The 19502-nt window shown below is 48.2% G+C and overlaps 1 protein-coding gene across 1 annotated transcript in view; it reads right to left on the bottom strand.

The window, feature by feature from the left end:
• LOC134910756 (mitochondrial amidoxime reducing component 2-like) overlaps positions 1-19502 on the bottom strand; it is a 90758-nt gene that overhangs the window by 4627 nt on the left and 66629 nt on the right. Inside the window, exons 5-6 of the mRNA XM_063919138.1 lie at positions 7505-7569; positions 7358-7429 (exon numbers count right to left, since the gene is read on the bottom strand). Of these exons, the coding sequence (XP_063775208.1) occupies positions 7358-7429; positions 7505-7569 (137 nt within the window). The remainder of the gene's footprint in view (positions 1-7357; positions 7430-7504; positions 7570-19502) is intronic.

Below are 19502 nucleotides of genomic sequence, written 5' to 3'. Positions count from 1 at the left end.
TACCTGCATTCATCAGGACATAAGCACTACAAGGAGGAATAGGGTGACGTATCACGTCCAGTACTCCTTAGCACCTGCATGGTGTGTTCACTAAAGGATTTTTTCCATGGTAGCTATATTACGAAGCAGCTATGTATGTACACATGTAGTGCTTTGAAACTCAGTAAGCCAATCTTGAAGGTGATTCACCATCTTACAGGCAGCCAGTGCAGGGAGTAGAGGTTGGGTGTTATGTGGCTAGAACGGGGCTGGTTGGGTAACAGAATGGCAGCTGTGTGTGGCACCAGCTGTAAGCGGTGCAATTCTTTTGCTGGGAGACCCAGGTAGAGGGCACTGCAGTAGTCTAATTAAGATGATACAAATGCATGTATGACTTTTGGCAGATCTTCATTGGGAATTAAGTGTTTGATTCTGGCTATGTTCCTCAGTTGAAAGAATGAGGATTTGATTGTGGCTAATAGCCAATGTTTAAGTAATATGAACTAATTGTCACCCACTGTGGACTCCACCAAAATGGGCGCTGACACATAGAGATGAGCGGGTTCGGTTTCTCTGAATCCGAACCCGCCCGAACTTCATGTTTTTTTTCACGGGTCTGAGCGACTCGGATCTTCCCGCCTTGCTCGGTTAACCCGAGCGCGCCCGAACGTCATCATGACGCTGTCGGATTCTCGCGAGGCTCGGATTCTATCGCGAGACTCGGATTCTATATAAGGAGCCGCGCGTCGCCGCCATTTTCACACGTGCATTGAGATTGATAGGGAGAGGACGTGGCTGGCGTCCTCTCCATTTAGATTAGGGTTGAGAGAGAGAGAGAGAGAGATTGACCTGAGGCTGTGATACTGTAGAAGAGAGTGCAGAGTTTAGTGACTGACGACCACAGTGACCACCAGACAGTGCAGTTGTTTGTTTTATTTAATATATCCGTTCTCTGCCTGAAAAAAACGATACACACAGTGACTCAGTCACATACCATATCTGTGTGCACTGCTCAGCCCAGTGTGCTGCATCAATGTATATATATATCTGACTGTGCTCAGCTCACACAGCTTATAATTGTGGGGGAGACTGGGGAGCACTGCAGTGCCAGTTATAGGTTATAGCAGGAGCCAGGAGTACATAATATTATATTAAAATTAAACAGTGCACACTTTTGCTGCAGGAGTGCCACTGCCAGTGTGACTAGTGACCAGTGACCTGACCACCAGTATATATAATATTAGTAGTATACTATCTCTTTATCAACCAGTCTATATTAGCAGCAGACACAGTACAGTGCGGTAGTTCACGGCTGTGGCTACCTCTGTGTCGGCACTCGGCAGCCCGTCCATAATTGTATATACCACCTAACCGTGGTTTTTTTTTCTTTCTTTATACATACATACTAGTTACGAGTATACTATCTCTTTATCAACCAGTCTATATATTAGCAGCAGACACAGTACAGTGCGGTAGTTCACGGCTGTGGCTACCTCTGTGTCGGCACTCGGCAGCCCGTCCATAATTGTATATACCACCTAACCGTGGTTTTTTTTTCTTTCTTTATACATACATACTAGTTACGAGTATACTATCTCTTTATCAACCAGTCTATATATTAGCAGCAGACACAGTACAGTGCGGTAGTTCACGGCTGTGGCTACCTCTGTGTCGGCACTCGGCAGCCCGTCCATAATTGTATACTAGTATCCAATCCATCCATCTCCATTGTTTACCTGAGGTGCCTTTTAGTTGTGCCTATTAAAATATGGAGAACAAAAATGTTGAGGTTCCAAAATTAGGGAAAGATCAAGATCCACTTCCACCTCGTGCTGAAGCTGCTGCCACTAGTCATGGCCGAGACGATGAAATGCCAGCAACGTCGTCTGCCAAGGCCGATGCCCAATGTCATAGTACAGAGCATGTCAAATCCAAAACACCAAATATCAGTAAAAAAAGGACTCCAAAACCTAAAATAAAATTGTCGGAGGAGAAGCGTAAACTTGCCAATATGCCATTTACCACACGGAGTGGCAAGGAACGGCTGAGGCCCTGGCCTATGTTCATGGCTAGTGGTTCAGCTTCACATGAGGATGGAAGCACTCAGCCTCTCGCTAGAAAAATGAAAAGACTAAAGCTGGCAAAAGCAGTAGCACCGCAAAGAACTGTGCGTTCTTCGAAATCCCAAATCCACAAGGAGAGTCCGACTCCAATTGTGTCGGTTGCGATGCCTGACCTTCCCAACACTGGACGTGAAGAGCATGCGCCTTCCACCATTTGCACGCCCCCTGCAAGTGATGGAAGGAGCACCCGCAGTCCAGTTCCTGATAGTCAGATTGAAGATGTCAGTGTTGAAGTACACCAGGATGAGGAGGATATGGGTGTTGCTGGCGCTGGGGAGGAAATTGACCAGGAGGATTCTGATGGTGAGGTGGTTTGTTTAAGTCAGGCACCCGGGGAGACACCTGTTGTCCGTGGTAGGAATATGGCCGTTGACATGCCTGGTGAAAATACCAAAAAAATCAGCTCTTCGGTGTGGAAGTATTTCACCAGAAATGCGGACAACAGGTGTCAAGCCGTGTGTTCCCTTTGTCAAGCTGTAATAAGTAGGGGTAAGGACGTTAACCACCTCAGAACATCCTCCCTTATACGTCACCTGCAGCGCATTCATAATAAGTCAGTGACAAGTTCAAAAACTTTGGGTGACAGCGGAAGCAGTCCACTGACCAGTAAATCCCTTCCTCTTGTAACCAAGCTCACGCAAACCACCCCACCAACTCCCTCAGTGTCAATTTCCTCCTTCCCCAGGAATGCCAATAGTCCTGCAGGCCATGTCACTGGCAATTCTGACGAGTCCTCTCCTGCCTGGGATTCCTCCGATGCATCCTTGCGTGTAACGCCTACTGCTGCTGGCGCTGCTGTTGTTGCTGCTGGGAGTCGATGGTCATCCCAGAGGGGAAGTCGTAAGCCCACTTGTACTACTTCCAGTAAGCAATTGACTGTTCAACAGTCCTTTGCGAGGAAGATGAAATATCACAGCAGTCATCCTGCTGCAAAGCGGATAACTGAGGCCTTGACAACTATGTTGGTGTTAGACGTGCGTCCGGTATCCGCCGTTAGTTCACAGGGAACTAGACAATTTATTGAGGCAGTGTGCCCCCGTTACCAAATACCATCTAGGTTCCACTTCTCTAGGCAGGCGATACCGAGAATGTACACGGACGTCAGAAAAAGACTCACCAGTGTCCTAAAAAATGCAGTTGTACCCAATGTCCACTTAACCACGGACATGTGGACAAGTGGAGCAGGGCAGACTGAGGACTATATGACTGTGACAGCCCACTGGGTAGATGTATGGACTCCCGCCGCAAGAACAGCAGCGGCGGCACCAGTCGCAGCATCTCGCAAACGCCAACTCTTTCCTAGGCAGGCTACGCTTTGTATCACCGCTTTCCAGAATACGCACACAGCTGAAAACCTCTTACGGCAACTGAGGAAGATCATCGCGGAATGGCTTACCCCAATTGGACTCTCCTGTGGATTTGTGGCATCGGACAACGCCAGCAATATTGTGTGTGCATTAAATATGGGCAAATTCCAGCACGTCCCATGTTTTGCACATACCTTGAATTTGGTGGTGCAGAATTTTTTAAAAAAACGACAGGGGCGTGCAAGAGATGCTGTCGGTGGCCAGAAGAATTGCGGGACACTTTCGGCGTACAGGCACCACGTACAGAAGACTGGAGCACCACCAAAAACTACTGAACCTGCCCTGCCATCATCTGAAGCAAGAAGTGGTAACGAGGTGGAATTCAACCCTCTATATGCTTCAGAGGTTGGAGGAGCAGCAAAAGGCCATTCAAGCCTATACAATTGAGCACGATATAGTAGGTGGAATGCACCTGTCTCAAGCGCAGTGGAGAATGATTTCAACGTTGTGCAAGGTTCTGATGCCCTTTGAACTTGCCACACGTGAAGTCAGTTCAGACACTGCCAGCCTGAGTCAGGTCATTCCCCTCATCAGGCTTTTGCAGAAGAAGCTGGAGACATTGAAGGAGGAGCTAACACGGAGCGATTCCGCTAGGCATGTGGGACTTGTGGATGGAGCCCTTAATTCGCTTAACAAGGATTCACGGGTGGTCAATCTGTTGAAATCAGAGCACTACATTTTGGCCACCGTGCTCGATCCTAGATTTAAAGCCTACCTTGGATCTCTCTTTCCGGCAGACACAAGTCTGCTGGGGTTGAAAGACCTGCTGGTGACAAAATTGTCAAGTCAAGCGGAACGCGACCTGTCAACATCTCCTCCTTCACATTCTCCCGCAACTGGGGGTGCGAGGAAAAGGCTCAGAATTCCGAGCCCACCCGCTGGCGGTGATGCAGGGCAGTCTGGAGCGACTGCTGATGCTGACATCTGGTCCGGACTGAAGGACCTGACAACGATTACGGACATGTCGTCTACTGTCACTGCATATGATTCTCTCAACATTGATAGAATGGTGGAGGATTATATGAGTGACCGCATCCAAGTAGGCACGTCACACAGTCCGTACTTATACTGGCAGGAAAAAGAGGCAATTTGGAGGCCCTTGCACAAACTGGCTTTATTCTACCTAAGTTGCCCTCCCACAAGTGTGTACTCCGAAAGAGTGTTTAGTGCCGCCGCTCACCTTGTCAGCAATCGGCGTACGAGGTTACATCCAGAAAATGTGGAGAAGATGATGTTCATTAAAATGAATTATAATCAATTCCTCCGCGGAGACATTGACCAGCAGCAATTGCCTCCACAAAGTACACAGGGAGCTGAGATGGTGGATTCCAGTGGGGACGAATTGATAATCTGTGAGGAGGGGGATGTACACGGTGATATATCGGAGGGTGATGATGAGGTGGACATCTTGCCTCTGTAGAGCCAGTTTGTGCAAGGAGAGATTAATTGCTTCTTTTTTGGGGGGGGTCCAAACCAACCCGTCATATCAGTCACAGTCGTGTGGCAGACCCTGTCACTGAAATGATGGGTTGGTTAAAGTGTGCATGTCCTGTTTTGTTTATACAACATAAGGGTGGGTGGGAGGGCCCAAGGACAATTCCATCTTGCACCTCTTTTTTCTTTTATTTTTCTTTGCGTCATGTGCTGTTTGGGGAGGGTTTTTTGGAAGGGACATCCTGCGTGACACTGCAGTGCCACTCCTAAATGGGCCAGGTGTTTGTGTCGGCCACTAGGGTCGCTAATCTTACTCACACAGCTACCTCATTGCGCCTCTTTTTTTCTTTGCGTCATGTGCTGTTTGGGGAGTGTTTTTTGGAAGGGCCATCCTGCGTGACACTGCAGTGCCACTCCTAGATGGGCCCGGTGTTTGTGTCGGCCACTAGGGTCGCTTATCTTACTCACACAGCTACCTCATTGCGCCTCTTTTTTTCTTTGCGTCATGTGCTGTTTGGGGAGGGTTTTTTGGAAGGGACATCCTGCGTGACACTGCAGTGCCACTCCTAGATGGGCCCGGTGTTTGTGTCGGCCACTAAGGTCGCTAATCTTACTCACACAGCTACCTCATTGCGCCTCTTTTTTTCTTTGCGTCATGTGCTGTTTGGGGAGGGTTTTTTGGAAGGGCCATCCTGCGTGACACTGCAGTGCCACTCCTAGATGGGCCCGGTGTTTGTGTCGGCCACTAGGGTCGCTTATCTTACTCACACAGCGACCTCAGTGCAAATTTTAGGACTAAAAATAATATTGTGAGGTGTGAGGTGTTCAGAATAGACTGAAAATGAGTGGAAAATATGGTTTTTGAGGTTAATAATACTTTGGGATCAAAATGACCCCCAAATTCTATGATTTAAGCTGTTTTTTAGTGTTTTTTGAAAAAACACCCGAATCCAAAACACACCCGAATCCGACAAAAAAAATTCGGCGAGGTTTTGCCAAAACGCGGTCGAACCCAAAACACGGCCGCAGAACCGAACCCAAAACCAAAACACAAAACCCGAAAAATTTCCGGCGCTCATCTCTACTGACACATACTGTACAGCATTATCGGTAAATTGCACCCATTTTTTGTTATATATATTCCTTCACAATATAACTGTGTCTACTATATATTATACTTCCCTGACCCCAGAGCCAGATCAAGGCTATGGCGGGTAGGGGGGGGGGGGGGGGGGGGGGGGGAGTGGGGGGCGAGGCACTTCAAAGGAGCACAAACACTACCAGCTGCTGATCAGGCAGCAGATGCTGAGAAAGGAGGGCAGGGCCATGTACTTCAGCCTCTATCTGCCCTTTTTATGTGCACCGGTGCAGTTTTCTTGCTAGAGTTCTATCTCTAGGCTGGGACCGGACTCTGGTGTGGGGGCCCTGGGACAGGGAGGATCTCAGCATATGCCCTCCTGGGCTCCCTGTGTATTCCTGCTCTGCGACGGACAAAGCAGAAACTGGAGCAATGGAAAAGAAGAGAGTGGAGCCTGGAGGTAAACTACCTCCATTGTCTCCTGTATTTACGCCCCTCAGGAGTCCATCAGGGAGGGAGAGTAGTTGCAATGTCCATCTCCAAGCAATTCCCCCATCCGCTGCAGAGCACCACCTGCGCTTGTGGCACATGGCCTACAGCAGCTGCTATGTACCTCCAGGGTACAGCTGTGAAAATGTTCATCTGCCCACTGTGGTCAGGTAAGAAATTGGGACTGGCAAGCGAAGGTGGGAAGAGCTGCCAGGAAATGTTGGGGGCTGTGCGCATTCATACCTTTACACACTGCACACGGGCTAGATAGATCATTCATAGGATTACATCATAGAAATCACAGTCACAGTAATATATAACGAGCTGTGGTTTTATTTATTTTTTATAAATCTTCTACAACATGTAAATGGATTGGAATTCTTCTACTAATATAAAGGTAGGAGCTGCCATACTTTACCATACGCTCAGTGAGTGGGGGGCATGGATATAGATATATAGATACGTGGACTACAGGCGCAGACATAACTTTCCCTCTATCTATACAGTGTTATAATGTGTATACAATCAATGGCAGGGGTACTTTAAGAGAGAAGGGGGCCCATGTGCACATGCGCAGGTTTCCGGAAAAATGGCGCCCACCATGTTCTGGAGACCAATTTGGATACTGCGCATGAGTGGAGGCCATTTTGGCTGTGATATAGGCCGCAAGCACTGTGCCCGACGCTGGACTCTGGAAAGGTGAGTATTAAAATATGGGTGCAGTGTGTGCAGTGTGGACCCCGGTGGAACCAGGAGCCCGTGAGCACCGCACCCATTATAGAGACGCCAATGATCAATGGATTGAAAACACATTACAGCAGTTTTATGTGACCAAACACAAGGAGGTAATTGGCAATAAAAATGCAGCTGGATCTCTAGTAACAAACCTGCGTAGTGTGTCCAGCGGCTCCTTCATATTAATGATTCCAGTGTCAGGATCCACAGTGGTTAGTATACATCTACAGAGATCAGACACAATGCATCAGCAGACAATCAGCCAAGTGACACATCCTGTGACGTTCCTCGTTACTGACCTTGGACAAGGCATGACTCGTTTCAGCGTCACATGACTGCCTATTTGGATTTCATTCCAAGTGTCCTAGTTATTGGGAAGAAAGGAAACAAAATTGTAAGTTTATGAAAAGAAGCTAATATAAAAATATAAACAAACTGTAGCCTAATAGTCCAGAAACCTTTGAAAGAAAATCTACATAAAAGTATTAACAACTATTTAATTGCAAATTCTGGGGGATATTTATCAAAGCTTAGAGAGAAAAAGTACCAACCAATCCGCTCCTGTTATGTTACAGTGGGAGGCAGTCTATTTACCGCCTGTCGGGATCCCCACACCAGCTGAAATACCGGCGGCCGGAATCTTGACCGCCGGCCGGTTACCCCTCTTGGGTGGTCATACCTCCCAACATGGCCTCTCTAGGAGGGACACAATGCTCTGCTTCTGGACTTTTCTTGTGTCCTCCTGGAGAGGGTCGTGTTGGGAGGTATGACATAGGTATGAGCACTGGGTCAGTATGAGGGTACAGCACAGGTGATGGTAATCATACAGTAAGAGGGAAGAGCAGGAGCAGAGCATTGTGTCCTCCTGGTGAGGTCATGTTGGGAGGTATGACATAGGTATGAGCACTGGTTCAGTATTAGGGTACAGCACAGGTGATGGTAATCATACAGTAAGAGGGAAGAGCAGGAGCAGAGCATTGTGTCCTCCTGCAGAGGTCATGTTGGGAGGTATGACATAGGTATGAGCACTGGATCAGTATTAGGGTACAGCACAGGTGATGGTAATCATACAGTAAGAGGGAAGTGCAGGAGCAGAGCATTGTGTCCTCCTGCAGAGGTCATGTTGGGAGGTATGACATAGGTATGAGCACTGGGTCGGTATTAGGGTACAGCACAGGTGATGGTAATCATACAGTAAGAGGGAAGAGCAGGAGCAGAACATTGTGTCCTCCTGGAGAGGTCATGTTGGGAGGTATGATATAGGTATGAGCATTGGGTCAGTATTAGGGTACAGCACAGGTGATGGTAATCATACAGTAAGAGGGAAGAGCAGGAGCAGAACATTGTGTCCTCCTGGAGAGGTCATGTTGGGAGGTATGATATAGGTATGAGCATTGGGTCAGTATTAGGGTACAGCACAGGTGATGGTAATCATACAGTAAGAGGGAAGAGCAGAAGCAGAGCATTGTGTCCTCCTGGAGAGGTCATGTTGGGAGGTATGACATAGGTATGAGCACTGGGTCAGTATTAGGGTACAGTACAGGTTCATACAATAAGAGGGAAGAGCAGGAGCAGAGCACTGTGTCCTCCTGGAGAGGGTCATGTTGGGAGGTATGACATAGGTATGAGCACTGGGTCAGTATTAGGGTACAGCACAGGTGATGGTAATCATACAGTAAGAGGGAAGAGCAGGAACAGAGCATTGTGTCCTCCTGGAGAGGTCATGTTGGGAGGTATGACATAGGTATGAGCACTGGGTCAGTATTAGGGTACAGCACAGGTGATGGTAATCATACAGTAAGAGGGAAGTGCAGGAGCAGAGCATTGTGTCCTCCTGCAGAGGTCATGTTGGGAGGTATGACATAGGTATGAGCACTGGGTCAGTATTAGGGTACAGCACAGGTGATGGTAATCATACAGTAAGAGGGAAGAGCAGGAGCAGAACATTGTGTCCTCCTGGAGAGGTCCTGTTGGGAGGTATGATATAGGTATGAGCATTGGGTCAGTATTAGGGTACAGCACAGGTGATGGTAATCATACAGTAAGAGGGAAGAGCAGGAGCAGAACATTGTGTCCTCCTGGAGAGGTCATGTTGGGAGGTATGATATAGGTATGAGCATTGGGTCAGTATTAGGGTACAGCACAGGTGATGGTAATCATACAGTAAGAGGGAAGAGCAGGAGCAGAGCATTGTGTCCTCCTGGAGAGGTCATGTTGGGAGGTATGACATAGGTATGAGCACTGGGTCAGTATTAGGGTACAGTACAGGTTCATACAATAAGAGGGAAGAGCAGGAGCAGAGCACTGTGTCCTCCTGGAGAGGGTCATGTTGGGAGGTATGACATAGGTATGAGCACTGGGTCAGTATTAGGGTACAGCACAGGTGATGGTAATCATACAGTAAGAGGGAAGTGCAGGAGCAGAGCATTGTGTCCTCCTGGAGAGGTCATGTTGGGAGGTATGACATAGGTATGAGCACTGGGTCAGTATTAGGGTACAGTACAGGTGATGGTAATCATACAATAAGAAAGAAGAGCAGGAGCAGAGCATTGTGTCCTCCTGGAGAGATCATGTTGGGAGGTATGACATAGGTATGAGCACTGGGTCAGTATTAGGGTACAGCACAGGTGATGGTAATCATACAGTAAGAGGGAAGTGCAGGAGCAGAGCATTGTGTCCTCCTGGAGAGGTCATGTTGGGAGGTATGACATAGGTATGAGCACTGGGTCAGTATTAGGGTACAGTACAGGTGATGGTAATCATACAATAAGAGGGAAGAGCAGGAGCAGAGCATTGTGTCCTCCTGGAGAGGGTCATGTTGGGAGGTATGACATAGGTATGAGCACTGGGTCAGTATTAGGGTACAGAACAGGTGATGGTAACCATACAGTAAGAGGGCAGTGCAGGAGCAGAGCATTGTGTCCTCCTGGAGAGGTCATGTTGGGAGGTATGACATAGGTATGAGCACTGGGTCAGTATTAGGGTACAGCACAGGTGATGGTAATCATACAGTAAGAGGGAAGAGCAGGAGCAGAGCATTGTGTCCTCCTGGAGAGGTCATGTTGGGAGGTATGACATAGGTATGAGCACTGGGTCAGTATTAGGGTACAGCACAGGTGATGGTAATCATACAGTAAGAGGGAAGAGCAGGAGCAGAACATTGTGTCCTCCTGGAGAGGTCATGTTGGGAGGTATGACATAGGTATGAGCACTGGGTCAGTATTAGGGTACAGCACAGGTGATGGTAATCATACAGTAAGAGGGAAGAGCAGAGCATTGTGTCCTCCTGGAGAGGTCATGTTGGGAGGTATGACATAGGTATGAGTACTGGGTCAGTATTAGGGTACAGCACAGGTGATGGTAATCATACAGTAAGAGGGAAGAGCAGGAGCAGAGCATTGTGTCCTCCTGGAGATGTTATGTTGGGAGGTATGACATAGGTATGAGCACTGGGTCAGTATTAGGGTACAGCACAGGTAATCATACAGTAAGAGGGAAGAGCAGGAGCAGAGCATTGTGTCCTCCTGGAGAGGTCATGTTGGGAGGTATGACATAGGTATGAGCACTTGGTCAGTATTAGGATACAGCACAGGTGATTGTAATCATACAGTAAGAGGGAAGAGCAGGAGCAGAGCATTGTGTCCTCCTGGAGAGGTCATGTTGGGAGGTATGACATAGGTATGAGCACTGGGTCAGTATTAGGGTACAGCACAGGTGATGGTAATCATACAGTAAGAGGGAAAAGCAGGAGCAGAGCATTGTGTCCTCCTGGAGAGGTCATGTTGGGAGGTATGACATAGTTATGAGCACTGGGTCAGTATTAGGGTACAGCACAGGTGATGGTAATCATACAGTAAGAGGGAAGAGCAGGAGCAGAGCATTGTGTCCTCCTGGAGAGGTCATGTTGGGAGGTATGACATAGGTATGAGCACTGGGTCAGTATTAAGGTACAGCATAGGTGATGGTAATCATACAGTAAGAGGGAAGAGCAGGAGCAAAGCATTGTGTCCTCCTGGAGAGGTCATGTTGGGAGGTATGACATAGGTATGAGCACTGGGTCAGTATTAGGGTACAGCACAGGTGATGGTAATCATACAGTAAGAGGGAAGCCCAGGAACAGAGCATTGTGTCCTCCTGGAGATGTCATGTTGGGAGGTATGACATAGGTATGAACACTGGGTCAGTATTAGGGTACAGCACAGGTGATGGTAATCATACAGTAAGAGGGAAGAGCAGGAGCAGGGCATTGTGTCCTCCTGGAGCGGTCACGTTGGGAGGTATGACACAGGTGTGAGCACTGGGTCAGTATTAGGGTACAGCACAGGTGATGGTAATCATACAGTAAGAGGGAAGAGCAGAGCAATGTATCCTCCTGGAGATGTCATGTTGGGAGGTATGACATAGGTATGAGCACTGGGTCAGTATTAGGGTACAGCACAGGTGATGGTAATCATACAGTAAGAGGGAAGAGCAGGAGCAGAGCATTGTGTCCTCCTGGAGATGTTATGTTGGGAGGTATGACATAGGTATGAGCACTGGGTCAGTATTAGGGTACAGCACAGGTGATGGTAATGATACAGTAAGAGGGAAGAGCAGGAGCAGAGCATTGTGTCCTCCTGGAGAGGTCATGTTGGGAGGTATGACATAGGTATAAGCACTGGGTCAGTATTAGGGTACAGCACAGGTGATGGTAATCATACAGTAAGAGAGAAGAGCAGGAGCAGAGCATTGTGTCCTCCTGGAGAGGGTCATGTTGGGAGGTATGACATAGGTATGAGCACTGGGTCACTATTAGGGTACAGCACAGGTGATAGTAATCATACAGTAAGAGGGAAGAGCAGGAGCAGAGCATTGTGTCCTCCTGGAGATGTTATGTTGGGAGGTATGACATAGGTATGAGCACTGGGTCAGTATTAGGGTACAGCACAGGTGATGGTAATCATACAGTGAGAGGGAAGAGCAGGAGCAGAGCATTGTGTCCTCCTGGAGAGGTCATGTTGGGAGGTATGACATAGGTATGAGCGCTGGGTCAGTATTAGGGTACAGCACAGGTGATGGTAATCATGCAGTAAGAGGGAAGAGCAGGAGCAGAGCATTGTGTCCTCCTGGAGAGGATATGTTGGGAGGTATGACATAGGTATGAGCACTGGGTCAGTATTAGGGTACAGCACAGGTGATGGTAATCATACAGTAAGAGAGAAGCCCAGGAACAGAGCATTGTGTCCTCCTGGAGAAGGTCATGTTGGGAGGTATGATATAGGTATGAGCACTGGGTCAGTATTGGGGTACAGCACAGGTGATGGTAATCATACAGTAAGAAGGAGGAGCAGGAGCAGAGCATTGTGTCCTCCTGGAGAGGTCATGTTGGGAGGTATGACATAGGTATGAGCACTGGGTTAGTATTGGGATACAGCACAGGTGATGGTAATCATACAGTGAGAGGGAAGAGCAGGAGCAGAGCATTGTGTCCTCCTGGAGAGGTCATGTTGGGAGGTATGACATAGGTATGAGCACTGGGTCACTATTAGGGTACAGCACAGGTGATGGTAATCATGCAGTAAGAGGGAAGAGCAGGAGCAGAGCATTGTGTCCTCCTGGAGAGGATATGTTGGGAGGTATGACATAGGTATGAGCACTGGGTCAGTATTAGGGTACAGCACAGGTGATGGTAATCATACAGTAAGAGAGAAGCCCAGGAACAGAGCATTGTGTCCTCCTGGAGAAGGTCATGTTGGGAGGTATGATATAGGTATGAGCACTGGGTCAGTATTGGGGTACAGCACAGGTGATGGTAATCATACAGTAAGAAGGAGGAGCAGGAGCAGAGCATTGTGTCCTCCTGGAGAGGTCATGTTGGGAGGTATGACATAGGTATGAGCACTGGGTTAGTATTGGGATACAGCACAGGTGATGGTAATCATACAGTGAGAGGGAAGAGCAGGAGCAGAGCATTGTGTCCTCCTGGAGAGGTCATGTTGGGAGGTATGACATAGGTATGAGCACTGGGTCAATATTAGGGTACAGAACAGGTGATGGTAATCATACAGTTAGAGGGAAGAGCAGGAGCAGAGCATTGTGTCCCTCCTGGAGAGGGTCATGTTGGGAGGTATGACACAGGTGTGAGCACCTGGTCAGTATTAGGGTACAGCATAGGTGGTGGTAATCATACAGTTAGAGGGAAGAGCAGGAGCAGAGCCTTGTGTCCTCCTGGAGAGGGTCATGTTGGGAGGTATGACACAGGTGTGAGCACCTGGTCAGTATTAGGGTACAGCATAGGTGGTGGTAATCATACAGTTAGAGGGAAGAGCAGGAGCAGAGCATTGTGTCCTCCTGGAGAGGGTCATGTTGGGAGGTATGACATAGGTATGAGCACTGGGTCAGTATTAGGGTACAGCACAGGTGATGGTAATCATACAGTAAGAGGGAAGAGCAGGAGCAGAGCATTGTGTCCTCCTGGAGATGTTATGTTGGGAGGTATGACATAGGTATGAGCACTGGGTCAGTATTAGGGTACAGCACAGGTGATAGTAATCATACAGTAAGAGGGAAGAGCTGGAGCAGAGCATTGTGTCCTCCTGGAGATGTTATGTTGGGAGGTATGACATAGGTATGAGCACTGGGTCAGTATTAGGGTACAGCACAGGTGATGGTAATCATACAGTGAGAGGGAAGAGCAGGAGCAGAGCATTGTGTCCTCCTGGAGAGGTCATGTTGGGAGGTATGACATAGGTATGAGCACTGGGTCACTATTAGGGTACAGCACAGGTGATGGTAATCATGCAGTAAGAGGGAAGAGCAGGAGCAGAGCATTGTGTCCTCCTGGAGAGGATATGTTGGGAGGTATGACATAGGTATGAGCACTGGGTCAGTATTAGGGTACAGCACAGGTGATGGTAATCATACAGTAAGAGAGAAGCCCAGGAACAGAGCATTGTGTCCTCCTGGAGAAGGTCATGTTGGGAGGTATGATATAGGTATGAGCACTGGGTCAGTATTGGGGTACAGCACAGGTGATGGTAATCATACAGTAAGAAGGAGGAGCAGGAGCAGAGCATTGTGTCCTCCTGGAGAGGTCATGTTGGGAGGTATGACATAGGTATGAGCACTGGGTTAGTATTGGGATACAGCACAGGTGATGGTAATCATACAGTGAGAGGGAAGAGCAGGAGCAGAACATTGTGTCCTCCTGGAGAGGTCATGTTGGGAGGTATGACATAGGTATGAGCACTGGGTCAATATTAGGGTACAGAACAGGTGATGGTAATCATACAGTTAGAGGGAAGAGCAGGAGCAGAGCATTGTGTCCCTCCTGGAGAGGGTCATGTTGGGAGGTATGACACAGGTGTGAGCACCTGGTCAGTATTAGGGTACAGCATAGGTGGTGGTAATCATACAGTTAGAGGGAAGAGCAGGAGCAGAGCCTTGTGTCCTCCTGGAGAGGGTCATGTTGGGAGGTATGACACAGGTGTGAGCACCTGGTCAGTATTAGGGTACAGCATAGGTGGTGGTAATCATACAGTTAGAGGGAAGAGCAGGAGCAGAGCATTGTGTCCTCCTGGAGAGGGTCATGTTGGGAGGTATGACATAGGTATGAGCACTGGGTCAGTATTAGGGTACAGCACAGGTGATGGTAATCATACAGTAAGAGGGAAGTCCAGGAGCAGAGCATTGTGTCCTCCTGGAGAGGTCATGTTGGGAGGTATGACATAGGTATGAGTACTGGGTCAGTATTAGGGTACAGCATAGGTGGTGGTAATCATACAATTAGAGGGAAGAGCAGGAGCAGAGCATTGTGTCCTCCTGGAGAGGTCATGTTGGGAGGTATGACATAGGTATGAGCACTGGGTCAGTATTAGGGTACAGCACAGGTGATGGTAATCGTACAGTAAGAGGGAAGAGAAGGAGCAGAGCATTGTGTCCTCCTGGAGAGGGTCATGTTGGGAGGTATGACATAGGTATAAGCACTGGGTCAGTATAAGGGTACAGCACAGGTGATGGTAATCATACAGTAAGAGGGAAGAGCAGGAGCAGAGCATTGTGTCCTCCTGGAGAGGTCATGTTGGGAGTTATGACATAGGTATGAGCACTGGGTCAGTATTAGGGTACAGCACAGGTGATGGTAATCATACAGTAAGAGGGAAGAGCAGGAGCAGAGCATTGTGTCCTCCTGGAGAGGTCATGTTGGGAGTTATGACATAGGTATGAGCACTGGGTCAGTATTAGGGTACAGCACAGGTGATGGTAATCATACAGTAAGAGGGAAGAGCAGGAGCAGTGTATTGTGTCCTCCTGGAGAGGTCATGTTGGGAGGTATGACATAGGTATGAGCACTGGGTCAGTATTAGGGTACAGAACAGGTGATGGTAATCATACAGTAAGAGGGAAGTGCAGGAGCAGAGCATTGTGTCCTCCTGGAGAGGATCATGTTGGGAAGTACATTGCGACCACATCTTCACCACTCAGTTCCCACCCAGAAACACTCAATTTCATGGAAATACAGATACAGCCAAGTTCTGTCTGACTCACAATCGGACAGAGAAATGAGAAAGGCATACATGCGCAGCATGCACAAATTTACCATTCATATACGTGATAAGAGATCCCTACAACTCCATGTCAGTTATGTCTCTAAACTAATTTGTTGGTTGATCGTCAATCAAAATCCCAACAGAAAACAAAAACAAATTCAGTTGGGGAATGGCCTGGATGGGAAGGTGACAGGCAGCATTGTTCCTGAGCTCCGTCACAAAAGCCCTATTACCCCTCTGTTTCTCCTCATCCCCAACCTGCACCTGCCCTAACTGTCCCTCCTGAGCTGCAGTTACCTCAGGCAGTAGGGTGGAGTGTGCTGCGGAGCCGGGGGACGGAGTACTCCCTCCCTGAAGGGTTTGGCCTTCCCCTCAAGTGCAGCCGGGGGCTGTAGTGTGGCTCGGACCCGCTTCCTGAGCTCCGTGGCGGGACCAGCGGGATAGTGTCCGCTACCGCCGCTACCTGAGCTTTGTCTGCTGGCCTGAAAGCGGCGGACTCCTCCCTGCACCTCGTGCGGCTGACCCTGGGCCCGGATGGAGAGAATTGCGGGCCGCTGGGCTGTGGAAGTCCTGATCTTCCTGGCGTCCTCCTGTGCTGCGGCGGCCATCTTGACAGCCTGAATTATAACTGGAGCTCTGGAGACTTGGCTCCTTTACTCTAATTTTAGTGCTTGAGCTTGACTGTGGAGGCCACATTGCTGGGAGAGTTTCTGGGAGGTAAGCCGACTCCTGCTCACTATCCCCGGTGAGTGTGCTGTGGATCCTAATTATTTGAAAGCAGCTTCAGCTCGATTCCTTTGAGGAAAATACAGTTGCGTGTCATATATAGCCTGTAATTCCCAATCCTGCTGCTGTACTTGCCTGGCCGGTTGCTCTCCAGTCCGGAGTGATCAGATCCTATAAGCACTGTTTGCTTCTATGTGTTTACGGATGTTCGGTGCTCCTCATCAAGCTATTACACCTGCCTAACGTCATTGGCTGATCTACGGCCCAATGTAGCTGTCACATGTGATGGTCCCTCCTATGACACCCCGCAATCGCCTCCTTAGACCTGCTTTACTTAGATGACATAGTAGCCCCTTTTTTATTTTTCTGAGTCTCCTCACGGTCCCCTTTTGCTGTGAACATTTTCTTTGCATTCCTATTATTATGCCTCCAAAGAAACATAAGGTCTCCAAGTCAGTCTCTCAACTCTCCTTCTTCAAGCCGTCCCCCCAGTGCTCTAACCCTCATAGTGCTGGGAACCCTAGCACCTGCCCGGGACCCTCCCCCCCGCGCCTCGACTATTATGGCGGATCCATCTTCATCTCATAGTTCCTCTCCCCTGCCACAGTTGGAGGATAGTGAAGCCTTAACGGTGGGCAGAATGAAGCTTTTACTACACCAATTTAAAGATGAAGTGGCATCCAAGTTGCGCACAATGTTGCAGACTTGTCTACGCTCTATCGACGATGTGGGGGAGTGCACTGGTCATCTAGAAACTAAGGGGGTAATTCCAAGTTGGTCGCAGCAGGATTTTTTTTAGCAGTTGGGCAAAACCATGGGGGTCATTCAGAGTTGTTCGCTCGTTAGTTTTTTCTCGCAACGGAGCGATTAGTCGCTAATGTGCATGCGCAATGTCCGCAGTGCGACTGCGCCAAGTAAATTTGCTATGCAGTTAGGTATTTTACTCACGGCATTACAAGGTTTTTTCATCGTCCTGGTGATCGTAATGTGATTGACAGGAAGTGGGTGTTTCTGGGCGGAAACTGGCCGTTTTATGGGTGTGTGTGAAAAAACGCTACAGTTTCTGGGAAAAACGCGGGAGTGGCTGGAGAAACGGAGGAGTGTCTGGGCGAACGCTGGGTGTGTTTGTGACGTCAAACCAGGAACGACAAGCACTGAACTGATCGCACTGGCAGAGTAAGTCTCGAGCTACTCAGAAACTGCACAGAGAAGTCTTTTCGCAATATTGCGAATCTTTCGTTCGCAATTTTGATAAGCTAAAATTCACTCCCAGTAGGCGGCGGCTTAGCGTGTGCAAAGCTGCTAAAAGCAGCCTGCGAGCGAACAACTCGGAATGACCCCCATGTGCACTGCAGGGGGGCAGATATAACATTTGCAGAGGTAGATTTTTGGATTCCATTTCGGCCCTGAGGGTTTTCGTGAATGGCTGTCTCTCCTTGGGGTTCGATATCTCAAATGGGACCAGGCAAGGGTGTCCTTTGTCGCCCCTCATCTTAGCTTTGGCTATCGAGCCCCTGACAGACTATTAGGACCGCTGCAGATGTTGAAGGCCCTGACATAGGTGGGCTTAACCACAAGATCAGCCTGAAACTTCCCTCCCTGAGCTTCATAGGATTTTAGATAATTACTCGAGAGTTCCCTACTATAAATTAAATACCTCTAAAACTGAATCCCTTCCGCTTCATGTTTCGCTGGTAACACTTGCCCTACTTAAAGACCGATATAGATACGCATGGCAGACGTGCTCAATTAAATATTTAGGGGTGCATTTAGCTCTGGATATTGATCTATTTGATTACAATTATACACCTTTGCTGGGTTCTTTCGAGAGATTGATTAAAGAGTGGTCGCTTCACGAAATTTCTTGGATGGGGTGTATTGCTTCCGCTAAAATGGTACTGTTACCTGAACATATGTACCTTTCCCGGGCTATCCCTCGTAATTTCCCTAAGGTTTTCAGTACTAGAGCTAATAAAATATTTTATCAATTTAAGCCCCGTATAGCCAGACGTGTCTTGATTTTGCCCAAACGCTCCAGAGGCGTTGCTTATCCAGATTTGGATAGCTATCATTCTGCTTGCCTCCTTAGCCAAGCCCGGGATTGGTTCACTATACAGTCCCCTAAACCCTGGGGTATTGTGGATTGGTCCTTTTTAGGTACACTTGCACTCACTGACATGTTCTTGCTCCCTGCACAGACTATCCCTTCTTGGACTGGTCCTGGCACCACGATTGGAGCCACAGTACGCACCTGGAATGCAGTTATTTCGGCTGATACTACTGTCTCGCTTCCAGCAGCTGACCTCTCTATCAGGGCTATACCTAACTCTATCCCTAATTTCAGACTAGATTCTTGGGTTGAAGCAGGAGTACTGAGCTTGAAAGATATTTTTGGTGCGGATGGTCTGATTCCCTTTACCCAACTGCAGTCACAATTTCATATTCCGAAGCATGATGTCTTTAAATACTTGCAATTGCGCCATTGGCTGTATACTTATACTGATAAATCATTTGCCCCCTCTTCATTGCCAGGGGTCTTATCTGTTAGATTGTCATCTCCTGGCCATAGGGGAGGTATATCTAGATGTATCAATATATTGTTTTATTGGGGTAAATTATTATCTCAAATTAAATGGGAGAAGGATATGTCCAGAATGTTTCAAGAAGAGGAGTGGCACTTGATCTCCAGATCATGTTTTAAAGTTTCCAAATGTTTACAACATTCTGATATGTTTTTTAAATTGCTTCACAGAGCGTACTTCCCTCCACGGCGACAACACCTTATCTGGCCTTCGGTGTCCCAACTCTGTTGGAGGAATTGTGGCTGTGTAGGTACTTTTTTCACATCTTTTGGGAGTGCCGCGTTCTGAGGCCGCTGTGTACTGAGGTGTTCTCTCTTATACGTGACGTACTGGGAATAGACCTCCCTGTCGATCCAGTTGTGCTTTGTTCCATCACACTAAGCACCGTTTATTAAGTTGTGATAGTTACATTCTAGGCCACATTTTGATTTCAAGTAAGGCTGCAATAGGGCAACTGTGGA

This window comes from Pseudophryne corroboree, chromosome 4 (assembly GCF_028390025.1).
Source record: "Pseudophryne corroboree isolate aPseCor3 chromosome 4, aPseCor3.hap2, whole genome shotgun sequence".
In the NCBI taxonomy this organism is placed as follows: domain Eukaryota; kingdom Metazoa; phylum Chordata; class Amphibia; order Anura; family Myobatrachidae; genus Pseudophryne; species Pseudophryne corroboree.
Note: the sequence above shows the minus strand (reverse complement) of the source record. Positions and strands in the feature narration are given on the sequence as shown.